At 41.7% G+C, this 13,324-nt stretch overlaps 1 protein-coding gene across 2 annotated transcripts in view; it reads right to left on the bottom strand.

Annotated features, from left to right (window-relative positions):
- plekhg4 (pleckstrin homology domain containing, family G (with RhoGef domain) member 4) overlaps positions 1-13,324 on the bottom strand; it is a 73,735-nt gene that overhangs the window by 8,885 nt on the left and 51,526 nt on the right. For both annotated transcript variants that reach the window (XM_061875887.1, XM_061875895.1), the window contains exons 13-17: positions 7,525-8,300; positions 7,213-7,462; positions 4,435-4,524; positions 4,137-4,361; positions 3,889-4,059 (exon numbers count right to left, since the gene is read on the bottom strand). In XM_061875887.1, coding sequence (XP_061731871.1) covers positions 3,889-4,059; positions 4,137-4,361; positions 4,435-4,524; positions 7,213-7,462; positions 7,525-8,300 — 1,512 coding nt within the window. The remainder of the gene's footprint in view (positions 1-3,888; positions 4,060-4,136; positions 4,362-4,434; positions 4,525-7,212; positions 7,463-7,524; positions 8,301-13,324) is intronic.

Genomic DNA, 13,324 nt, shown 5'->3' with positions numbered 1-13,324 from the left:
TGTCATCTTAGTGACATCATGCACAAAAGTGCACTGTATATGTTATAAACTATTTTAGTGGCGTTCTGTACAAAAAGTGCACTTTAATTTAGTGTTGTTTGGATATGTCATCTTAGTGACATCATGCACAAAAGTGCACTGTATATGTTTTAAACTATTGTAGTGGCGTTCTGTACAAAAAGTGCACTTTAATTTAGTGTTGTTTTGATATGTCATCTTAGTGACATCATGCACTAAAGTGCACTTTAATTTAGTGTTGTTTTGATATGTCATCTTAGTGACATCATGCACAAAAGTGCACTTTAATTTAGTGTTGTTTTGATATGTCATCTTAGTGACATCATACACAAAAGTGCACTTTAATTTAGTGTTGTTTTGATATGTCATCTTAGTGACATCATGCACAAAAGTGCACTTTAATTTAGTGTTGTTTTGATATGTCATCTTAGTGACATCATGCACAAAAGTGCACTTTAATTTAGTGTTGTTTTGATATGTCATCTTAGTGACATCATGCACAAAAGTGCACTTTAATTTAGTGTTGTTTTGATATGTCATCTTAGTGACATCATGCACAAAAGTGCACTGTATATGTTATAAACTATTGTAGTGGCGTTCTGTACAAAAAGTGCACTTTAATTTAGTGTTGTTTGGATATGTCATCTTAGTGACATCATGCACAAAAGTGCACTGTATATGTTTTAAACTATTGTAGTGGCGTTCTGTACAAAAAGTGCACTTTAATTTAGTGTTGTTTTGATATGTCATCTTAGTGACATCATGCACAAAAGTGCACTTTAATTTAGTGTTGTTTTGATATGTCATCTTAGTGACATCATGCACAAAAGTGCACTTTAATTTAGTGTTGTTTTGATATGTCATCTTAGTGACATCATGCACAAAAGTGCACTTTAATTTAGTGTTGTTTTGATATGTCATCTTAGTGACATCATACACAAAAGTGCACTTTAATTTAGTGTTGTTTTGATATGTCATCTTAGTGACATCATGCACAAAAGTGCACTTTAATTTAGTGTTGTTTTGATATGTCATCTTAGTGACATCATGCACAAAAGTGCACTGTATATGTTTTAAACTATTGTAGTGGCGTTCTGTACAAAAAGTGCACTTTAATTTAGTGTTGTTTTGATATGTCATCTTAGTGACATCATGCACAAAAGTGCACTTTAATTTAGTGTTGTTTTGATATGTCATCTTAGTGACATCATGTACAAAAGTGCACTTTAATTTAGTGTTGTTTTGATATGTCATCTTAGTGACATCATGCACAAAAGTGCACTTTAATTTAGTGTTGTTTTGATATGTCATCTTAGTGACATCATGCACAAAAGTGCACTTTAATTTAGTGTTGTTTTGATATGTCATCTTAGTGACATCATGCACAAAAGTGCACTTTAATTTAGTGTTGTTTTGATATGTCATCTTAGTGACATCATGCACAAAAGTGCACTTTAATTTAGTGTTGTTTTGATATGTCATCTTAGTGACATCATGTACAAAAGTGCACTTTAATTTAGTGTTGTTTTGATATGTCATCTTAGTGACATCATGCACAAAAGTGCACTTTAATTTAGTGTTGTTTTGATATGTCATCTTAGTGACATCATGCACAAAAGTGCACTTTAATTTAGTGTTGTTTTGATATGTCATCTTAGTGACATCATGCACAAAAGTGCACTTTAATTTAGTGTTGTTTTGATATGTCATCTTAGTGACATCATGCACAAAAGTGCACTTTAATTTAGTGTTGTTTTGATATGTCATCTTAGTGACATCATGCACAAAAGTGCACTTTAATTTAGTGTTGTTTTGATATGGCTTGTTTTAAAATGTCTCTGACAGTCTTGCACTTTCTGTTTTGGAAATGACATGAATGTTTGTGCCACTGCTTAATAACTGTTTAATAAATACAGTTTTGGTCAACTGACTTAGTTATGATTTCCCTCTCTGCATGAAAGTTTAAAAGTAGCATATATTAATACAGGATGAAGAAGAATGTTTTAATGTTGACACATAAAATCATCTTACTGCTGTGATTATATGTATCAAGTGTCCATTCAAGGCTAAGGCAAAATATGGACATACATATCGTGTAACGTGACATGGCCTAAAATGATCAAGATATTAATAAAAGCTCATATCGCCCAACCCTATAACCAACATACTGTATAAGTTGACTGTAAATTAGGGGCGGGGCTTGGTTAAATAAGCATTCTTGCTTTATTTTCCGTATCCCTTTTCGGTGGGCGCCGTTGCATGTCTGTCAAGTGGCACAGTGGTTGAAAAACACTGCATTACGGTGAACAGGAAGTGAAGAGAATTATATTTATATAGCACTTTTTCTCTAGTGACTCAAAGTGCTTTACATGGCGAAACCCAATATCTGCGTTACATTCAAACCAGTGTGGGTGGCACTGGGAGCAGGTGGATAAAGTGTCTTGCCCAAGGACACAACGGCAGTGACCAGGATGGCGGAGGCGGGGATCGAACCTGGAACCCTCAAGTTGCTGGCACGGCCAGTGGCGTTACCTTCACATAACACCTCCGTTCCAAACAGGCTAACCTGTTCCAAACTCCACGGTCAAAGCTACACACTATGGGAGACCGGGCTTTCTGCTCCGCTGCTCCCAGTCTGTGGAACGCTCTCCCTGACCACCTGAGGGCACCTCAGACTGTGGATGCTTTTAAAAAAAAGGCTTAAAAACCCATCTTTAAAATAAAAAAAAAAACTTTTTATAGATATGCATGCTGGTTCTAGCTATTATATTTTATTTATTTGTATTATCTTTTTATTATTATTAATACTTTTTTTTTTTTTACACTGTGGCACTTTGAGGTTGTTTGCTCAACGTAAAGTGTTTCTTTACAATTAAAATGTATATAGCTTGGTTGCTAAAGCGGACATGCCAGCAACTTGAGGGTTCCAGGTTCGATCCCCGCTTCCGCCATCCTAGTCACTGCCGTTGTGTCCTTGGGCAAGACACCTTACCCACCTGCTCTCAGTGCCACCCACACTGGTTTAAATGGAACTTAGATATTGGGTTTCACTACGTAAAGTGCTTTGAGTCACTAGAGAAAAAGCGCTATATACAGTGGGGCAAAAAAGTATTTAGTCAGCCAGCGATTGTGCAAGTTCTCCCACTTAAAATGATGACAGAGGTCTGTAATGTTCATCATAGGTACACTTCAACTGTGAGAGACAGAATGTGAAAAAACATCCAGGAATTCACATTGTAGGAATTTTAAAGAAATTATTTGTAAATTATGGTGGAAAATAAGTATTTGGTCAACCATTCAAAGCTCTCACTGATGGAAGGAGGTTTTGGGTCAAAATCTCACGATACATGGCCCCATTCATTCTTTCCTTAACACGGATCAATCGTCCTGTCCCCTTAGCAGAAAAACAGCCCCAAAGCATGATGTTTCCACCCCCATGCTTCACAGTAGGTATGGTGTTCTTGGGATGCAACTCAGTATTCTTCTTCCTCCAAACACGACGAGTTGAGTTTATACCAAAATGGATACATGGATGATACAGCAGAGGATTGGGAGAATGTCATGTGGTCAGATGAAACCAAAATCGTGAGATTTTGAGCCAAAACCTCCTTCCATCAGTGAGAGCTTTGAATGGTTGACCAAATACTTATTTTCCACCATAATTTACAAATAAATTCTTTAAAATTCCTACAATGTGAATTCCTGGATTTTTTTTCCACATTCTGTCTCTCCCAGTTGAAGTGTACCTATGATGAAAATTACAGACCTCTGTCATCATTTGAAGTGGGAGAACTTGCACAATCGCTGGCTGACTAAATACTTTTTTGCCCCACTGTAATTCACTTCACTTATTATTATCATTATTATGACCTTGAAGGACTGCTTGTAGATGAAGACGTCGAGGCCGCCCTCCATCTTCTTGGCCTTGCTCAGGAGGAGCAGCTCCTCGAACAGGAAGACGCGACGCAGGCTTTTCCTCCTCCCGCTCCACACGGTGAACTCGTCCTGGCGGATCAGCTGGCCTTGCTCCTTCAGGTTGACCTGCGGACACATGCCCACACGCCGTCAGGCCCACGCGCTTCCTGTTCCGCGCCAAAACACGGGCGAAGCGGACCCACGTCGCAGTTGCAGATGGCGTCCATGGCCAGCAGGTCGTTGCCGTGGCGGAGCTGGAACTTGACCATGGCGGTGGCCGACTGCAGCGAGTGGAGCTCCGCCTCCTGGGTGGCGCCCACCTCCTTGATGAGGTCGGTGAGCAGCAGGGCGTATTTACTCATCCTCTGGATGGGCTTCAACAAGTAGGAGGACAAGTCCATCTTGTCGGCCAGCTGCAGCTGCTTCCTCTGTGGACAACACCAGGCTCAGTGTGGAATGTGACCTCAGCTGGGGTCAAAGGTAAAAAGTGTAAAGGGTCACCTTGAAGAAGGCGAGTCCGTGGTTGGCCAGGAGGGCGTCCGACTTTGGCTTGTTTTTGCTGTACAGAGCGTACAGACTGAACTGTTCCTGCTGGTGATCACAAACAACAACAAGATGTCTGCCATTGAACATCAACACATGGCAAAGGAAGCCATCTTTTTGTGGCCCTAAACAGGATTTAGTCTGACCCCGTGTGGGTCTTTAACATTACTGGTGTTTTTTTTTGCCACACATCATTCCCAGAGTGAAATTCGATTCAAAACCTGATTTTTTATTTATTTGTACAAACCACTTCATGAGTTGCTGCCACTGAGCTAAAGATTTGTGTTTTCTCACCATCACCCCCCCACCCTTCATGCCCTCCCCATCATATACAGTATAAGTCAGGGGTTGGTCCCCCGCGGCATCTACAGCCACATGCGACTCTTTAGCGCCGCCCTAGTGGCTCTTTGGAGCTTTTACAAAAATGTATGAAAAATAGAAAAAGATGAGAGGAAAAAAATATCAAACATATCTTTTTTGTTTTAATATAGTTTCTGTAGGAAGAAAAACATGACACAAACCTCCAAAATTGTTATAAAGCACACACTTTATATTAAACATGCTTCACTGATTCGAGTATTTGGCGAGCGCCGTTTTGTCCTACTAATTTTGGCGGTCCTTAAACTCACCGTAGTTTGTTTACATGTATAACTTTCTCCGACTTTCTAAGACATGTTTTATGCCACTTCTTTTCCCGTCTCATTTTGTCCACCAAACTTTTAACGTTGTGCATTAATGCACAAAGGTGAGTTTTGTTGACGTTATTGACTTGTGTGGAGTGCTAATCTGACATATTTAGTCACTGCATGACTGCAAGCTAATCGATGCTAACATGCTATTTAGGCTAGCTGTATGTACATATTGCATCATTATGCCTCATCTGTAGTTATATTTGAGCTCATTTGGTTTCCTTTAAGTCCTCTTAATTCAATTTATATCTCATGACCCACTATCTGTATGTAATATGGCTTTTATTTTTATGCGTTTCCAGACATATTTGTTTTTGTATTTTTGGTCCAATATGGCGCTTTCAACATTTTAGGTTGCCAACCCCTGGTAGTACGAGTACTGGTCTAACAAGTATATACATGTTGGATATTTGTGTGTAAATACAAAGACTTTATAGGAATATATACCTTTTAACTCCAGTAAAAAAAATTCTAAGTCTGTCCATGTTTGGTGCAAACCAGCAATCCTACTGTCAAAGCCAGCGTTGATCAGTGGCTCTCAATTATTTTCCGTCAAAAAAATGTTCACGCCCCCTTAAATTGAAATGGGATTGGGGACTTGGAAATATGTATGTATTTATCTGTATTAACCACTCTGTGTTGCTACCACCTAGCTGAAGACTTGTGTAATGTTTTCCGAAAAATACTCTCTCCGCACTTGTCCATGTTTGGTGCGTTTTAGCTGCTTGTATTTCTGATTGATTGCAAAATTTTAAGGCAGTGAGGTAAGAGCTGAACTTTCACGTGCTTTTAATATTCAATTATAATAATTTTATATACATTTATATTATAATATGTGCACATATATATGTATGGGTAATATATATATACACTATATACACATACATACACACACACACATTATTTTATATATATATATATATATATATATATATATATATATACATAAATATATTGACACATATATATATACACACATATATACACATATATATATATATATACACACATATATACAAAAACATACAGTATATATACATATGTGTATGTATACATATTAATGTACATATACACAAATACATATGCTCATCCATCCATCCATCCATTTTCTACCGCTTATTCCCTTTCGGTGTCGCGGGGGGCGCTGGCGCCTATCTCAGCTACAATCGGGCGGAAGGCGGGGTACACCCTGGACAAGTCGCCACCTCATCGCAGGGCCAACACAGATAGACAGACAACATTCACACTCACATCCACACACTAGGGACGATTTAGTGTTGCCAATCAACCTATCCCCAGGTGCATGTCTTTGGAAGTGGGAGGAAGCCGGAGTACCCGGAGGGAACCCACGCATTCACGGGGAGAACATGCAAACTCCACACAGAAAGATCCTGAGCCATATATATTTATATATTTATATATATAAATGTATGCATATATACATATTGTACACACACATATATATATATATATATACATATATACACATGTATATATAAACATATATATAATATACATATAAATATACATATATAATATATATATATCCATCCATCCATCCATTTTCTACCGCTTATTCCCTTTCGGGGTCACGGGGGGCGCTGGCGCCTATCTCAGCTACAATCGGGCGGAAGGCAGGGTACACCCTGGACAAGTCGCCCCCTCATCGCAGGGCCAACACAGATAGACAAACAACATTCACACTCACATTCACACACTAGGGCCAATTTAGTGTGTATATATATATATATATATATACATATATATATATATATATACACATATATACACACATATACATACATACATACATATATCTAATTTATATCCAGGTTTTTAAAACAATATTTAAAGTTGAGTTTTGGTGAGACAATAAATACTCATGTTTTCAAATGAATGAATAATCACGTAACTAATTTATATAACAATCTCAATCAAAATAATCGTGCAGCCCCAGCATCAAGTAGTGTTACTTGCTGGACGTGTTTATAACTCAGCTTCTAAAAGTGGCCATCTTGTCAGGGTGAGCGCCAGGAGAGGCACTTACGTGTCTGAGGAAGCACTGGGACACTCGCAGCGGATGTTTCCAACAGGCCTCCAGCTCTTTGAGGAAGAACTGACTGTGGAAGTCCAGAAGCTTCTCCAGGTTCCCGAAGACCACGAAGCGTTTCCCCCGCAGGTCCTGAGGCAGGTCGGCACGGTCCATCTCGGGGAAGTAGTGCTGGATGATGTAACGGAGAGAGCGCACGTATTCGCGCTCGGTGGTCACCATCTCCTCCACGATGTGACGGAGTTTACTGCACGGACAAACCTCATCAGCTGTGTTACCGTGGTAACGCCGCCTTAAGGGCCAACTCACCTTCCCGCGGGTTGCGTTTCAGAGCCTCGGAGCCTCCCCGGTGTCCCTGGGTTGCGGGACCCCCAGCCCGGAGCGGGGGTCCGGGGACAGAGGGTGCGGTCTGTCGCCTCGGTGCTGCTGACCTCCAAACCGCGGATGAAGACGCCCGTGTTGCCTCTGCGTGCCGGCTCGCTGAGCGTGCGCGGGGAGGGGCAGTAGTAGCGGGTCGCCTCGGGGGTGGCGGGACAGTCGAAACTGTGAGTCTTCCTGAGTAGCTGTCGTCTGCTGGAGAAGGAGAAGGAGGGGGTGTGGCAAGCGGAGGAGTTGAGGCGGGGCCTGTTGAAGGACGCCTCGCTGCCGAATAAACGCTTGAGCAGGGGCGTGTGCTGAGGACTGGCGGGGGCCGAGGAGGGACTGGAGTCCTCCTGGGGGGGACTTGAGGCGGTCTCACTAGAGACCGTCTCTGTAGAGGTAGGACTTATATTGTCGGCGGAGTCCGAGTGCCGCATTTGAGCGGACTCTTGAGCCGATAGCGCCTCGGCCATCTTCCTGTCGAACATGGACTTGGCCTCCTGACACTTGGACCAGGCAAAGTTCCACTGGCGCACGCCTCGCTCGTCCCCAAGCTCGCCCGCCAACGCCTTCATCTCCTGGAATTGAGCCTCGGGGATCGGCGGATGCTGGTGCCGGTATTCCTCCAGGGCGCCAATCGCGGCCCGGCATTGCTCCGGCAGCATGCTCTTGTCCACGGTGATACCGGCCAGACGGTGGCGCCCCTTGATAGCCCAGCCGTACGCCTGCACGCACACGGAGAGGAAATCGCACGCCGGGGGGGGGGGGGGGGGGGGGGGGGGGTTAAAATTCAAAGCGCTCTTCAGATTGTCAGATAAAAAAGTTAAAAGTTAGAGGTAAAGTACAAACCCCGTTTCCATATGAGTTGGGAAATTGTGTTAGATGTAAATATAAACGGAATACAATGATTTGCAAATCCTTTTCAACCCATATTCAATTGAACATGCTACAAAGACTACATATTATGTCAGGTTCAAACACTGATGACGTCTATTAAACAGACAAGAAGCAAGGAATTAAACAGAGACAGGTTTCAATTTAGTTCAATGAGGAGAGACGCCTGGGCTGTACTTTTGTACAGTCTTCCACCACGCTCTGATAAAATGATTGCACGCCCCCTTTTTTTTGGCACTTTCCCTGATTACATGGCAGCAGCTGTTTCTAAGGGGAGACGGGGTCGTAAACAGCTGTTGCCCTCGGTCACAAAACAGTTCAACAAATCGTTGTGTCCTTGGGCAAAACACTTCACCCTTGCACCTGATGGGTCCTGGTTAGCGCCTTACATGGCAGCTCCCGCCATCAGTGTGTGAATGTGTGTGTGAATGGGTGAATGTGGAAATGCTGTCAAAGCGCTTTGGACCCCTTAAAAAGGGGTCGAAAAGCGCTATACAAGTACAACCATTTACCATTTATTTTTATTTGATGTTCAAACTGGTAAACTTTTTATTTTTAGCAAATAACCATTAACTTTAGAATTTGATGCCAGCAACACGTGACAAGGAAGTTGGGAAAGGTGGCAATAAATACTGATAAAGTTGAGAAATGCTCATCAAACACTTATTTGGAACATCCCACAGGTGTGCAGGCTTATTGGGAAAAGGTGGGTGCCATGATTGGATATAAAAACAGCTTCCCAAAAAATGCTCAGTCTTTCACAAGAAAGGATGGGGCGAGGTACACCCCTTTGTCCACAACTGCGTGAGCAAATAGTCAAACAGTTTAAGAGCAACCTTTCTCAAAGTGCAATTGCAAGAAATTTCAGGACTTCTACATCTACGGTCCATAATATCCTCAAAAGGTTCAGAGAATCTGGAGAAATCACTCCACGTAACTGGCATGGCCGGAAACCAACATTGAATGACCGTGACCTTCGATCCCTCTGACGGCACTGTATCAAAAACCGACATCAATCTCTAAAGGACATCACCACATGGGCTCAGGAACACTTCAGAAAACCACTGTCACTAAATACAGTTGGTCGCTACATTTGTAAATGAAAGTTAAAGTTCTACTATGCAAAGCGAAATCCATTTATCAACAACATCCAGAAACACCGCCAGCTTCTCTGGGCCCGAGATCATCTAAAATGGATTTACCAATAATTGTCACACACACACACTAGGTGTGGCAAAATTATTCTCTGCATTTGACCCATCATTCTTGATCACCCCCCTGGGCGAGGGGAGCAGTGAGCAGCAGTGGTGGCCACGCCCTGGAATAATTTTTGGGGATTTAACCCCCAATTCCAACCCTTGATGCTGAGTGTCAAACAGGGAGGTAATGGGTCCCATTGTTATACTCTTTGGTATGAAGCAATTCCAAAAATATTTATGTTGTTCCCTGGACTCTGTGCAAGTGTGCACTGACTTTACAGAGAACAAATACCATTGTACATCTAAATCATGGGTGTCTAAAATGCGGCCCGTGGGCCATCTGTAGTCCGCAGCTCCAAATTTGTCAGAAAAACATTGGGAAAAACTGACAATCTCACCACGTTTATATTTCGAGCTTCTGGTGAAAATATCTAAAGAAACTTAATACTTAGTCACAATCCCCCGAATAGTCATTTTTCAATGAGACATAATACAGGGGGAAAAAAAATACTACCATATTTGTCGGACTATAAGGCACACTTAAAATCCATTTACTTTCTCAAAAATGAACAGTGCACCTAATAGCCTAATTTAAGGCATGATACTGGTTGTGCTTACTGACATCGAAGCAATTTTATTTGGTACATGGTGTAATGAGATGTGGGACCAGGAGATGGCAGTCATACATAAGAGATACGTGTAAACTGCAAGATGACGCCAGTAAACAACACCAAAACTTTAAATGTTCCATTGAGAATATAGAACGTTACACACGGGGCTCAAAATCCGTCAAAAATGTTTTTAGTACGACTTCGGTAAGCTATGAAGCCGCACCGCTTGATGGATTGTCGGCGCATTAAACATACAAGTATTATTATGGAGTGTGTATAAGGACCGCAATATGGCACATATTACCTGGCGTTTTGTTTCACAATATTATGCACAACCAACTTTTCTTACCTTCTGGTACCTGCTGATGTGTATTTGGGATCTGCATAAGTCCTGAAAATGTGCGCGCATCCACCTTTGTAGTCTGTGACGAATTTACAACCTCCTGGCGCTGTTTTGGAAGGTTTTTGTACTGTTTTTGTATTTACTTTGATTATTATTTTCATTTGTTTGTAAATATTGAAATTTATAAATAAAAGTTTATAAATAAATAAATAAATAAAGTGTACAGTTAATCATGTGACCGCTTGGCTCTGTTTGATTGGTGAAGCGGAGTCAAACGTCACCAGTGACCGCATTTGATTGGTGAAAGGCAGGCATGTGATGGATCCTACTTTGAAGATCTGTCTGACAAACCAAAAAAAACAAAGCATGCATTAACAGATCGATAAAAATCAGTAGCGAGTAGCAAGCTGAATGTAGATAAATGGAGAGGAGTAAAAGTAGCGTTTCTTCTCTATAAATATACTCAAGCAAAAGTAAAAGTATGTTGCATTAAAACTACTTTTAGACGTAAAATTTATCCCAAAAGTTACTCAAGTAGATATGTAACAGAGTAAATGTACCACGTTACTACCCACCTCTGGGTATTACTATCAAAATTTCACCTTTTTTCTCATTTCATTAGGTCTTTGCTCATCCCCGGGATGGGAGTTTGACACCCATGCTTCAAATCGGCGCTTTTAATCCACACATGGAACGACATAATTTCTACACACTCTTTAAAACAAACACACTGTGTGACTACAACACATTGAAGCAACAGGTTTTCTTCATCTCGTGTGAACTTTTTGTCGGCTAAAAGTTGGTCAATGTTTGCCTTGTTTTCATGTCGAGCTTTAAAGTAAACCCTGGAGGTTAGGATTGAAGCTCAAACACAAGCTTGTTGGCGACGACGAGCCTTTGAAGTGTCCGTGTGTGTGTGTGTGTGTGTGTGTGTGTGAGAGTGCACTGACCTCCTTTTGACTAAGGTTAGTAGCACAAGGCCTGTGTGTGTGTGTGTGTGTGTGTGTGTGTGTGTGTGTGTGTGTGTGTGTGTGTGTGTGTGTGTGTGTGTGTGTGTGTGTGGGTGTGTGTGTGTGTGTGTGTGTGTGTGGGAAGTGAGCGGCTGGTGATCAGGACACATCAACAAAATCATCAGTAAGAAGAGCACTCAGCCAAGACACACACAATGCTGCAATACATGATTACATGAATATTGCATTGTCACGTTACCCACAATGCACATCAAGTCCTGACAGCTGATGCGGAAGTGACACAATACGCTAGCAGGGGTTCATGCTTGCGACACTAAAACCACAAAGACATCATCACCAACTCGCTGGAGGACCCGCAGTGACTCCACGTCAGTCAGCCCTGGAGGAGCAAAGAGGTACTACAAGGTAGGGTGGTGCGGCATGAAAGCAGTATCTCTCATTTGTGTGTGTGTGTGTGTGTGTGTGTGTGTGTTGTATGTGTCATGTGTTTGTGATCATGTTCTGTTTAGTCATGTTCTGTTTTGTTTTTGACTCCATTAGTTCTTGCTTTTGCGCACCCTGGTTGTTTTTTTGTTTTCATGACTACCAATCAGTTCACCTGTTCTCACGACTCACGCACCTGATTCACTTGGACTCACGCACCTGTTGTCAATCACCACGTCACCATTTAAGCCTGCAGTTGCCAGGCAGTCAGCCTGGCAACATTACCCTCTACCACCCTCGTAATCCACGCTGATGAACCATGCTGCCTTTTTCATACTCTTTTCTCGGTCCAAGTAAGTTTTCTTAATTCACGCCATAGTTTACATGTTTTGTTTTATGACCATAGTTTTGCCTTAGTGCAACTTTTTGTTTTCATAGCCAAGTTTTTGTACCTCCTCTGGGAGCACTTTTAATCTATGCCTTTTTTGAGTTATTAATTAGAGCCGTGTCCGCTCCCATCGGTAAAACAAACCACACCAAAGTCCATGTCTTGACAGTATGAGGAAATAAAACATGGTTAGAGCCTTGATGTTTACAACCAGATAGACTGCCAAATTAGGGATGTTAGGATTCTTCAAACGAAGAATAGAGAGCGCAATAACAATTGTGTTTCTCAGGATCAAAACAGAACTCAAACTCTTTAAAAGCCTTTAGAAGTTGTGTCGAGTTTCAAGTGGAATACTTTCGCTGAGTGCACTTCACTAAGACGACGTTTGCACTGCGGGCCAAAGTGGTCCGAATTGGATTTTTGCGAGATCTGATTTTTTTTTTCCAGCTGACTTCTTACACTGCAAGTAAAATGTGATTTTTGTCAGACTCCAGTGTAAAAGGCGCACTATTTTCATGCAAAAGGCGCACCGGATTATAAGGCACTTTAAAGGGGTCATATTATATATTTTTTCTAGATTTAAAACACTTCCTTGTGGTCTACATAACATGTAATGCTGGTTCTTTGGTCAAAATGTTGCATGGATTATGTTTTACAGACCAATTTCAAGTAGCTTTCTGAGCGTCTCTTAAGGACGCGCCGTTTTGTGGGCGGTCTTCTTTACGTGGCTCACCTTCGACGGCGTCTTCTCCCCGTCATCTTTGCTGTAGCGGTGTAGCGTGCAAGGACAGGAGTGGAAGAAGTGTCAAAAGACGGCGCTAACTGTTTTAATGACATTCAGATTTTACGTCAATCAATAACGGAGTCGCAAAATGTAAGGATGGATGGTTCTTCTCATCCGTGGCTCAATAATGCAACGT

Source organism: Nerophis ophidion, linkage group LG02 (genome assembly GCF_033978795.1).
Source record: "Nerophis ophidion isolate RoL-2023_Sa linkage group LG02, RoL_Noph_v1.0, whole genome shotgun sequence".
Lineage (NCBI taxonomy): Eukaryota > Metazoa > Chordata > Actinopteri > Syngnathiformes > Syngnathidae > Nerophis > Nerophis ophidion.
Note: the sequence above shows the minus strand (reverse complement) of the source record. Positions and strands in the feature narration are given on the sequence as shown.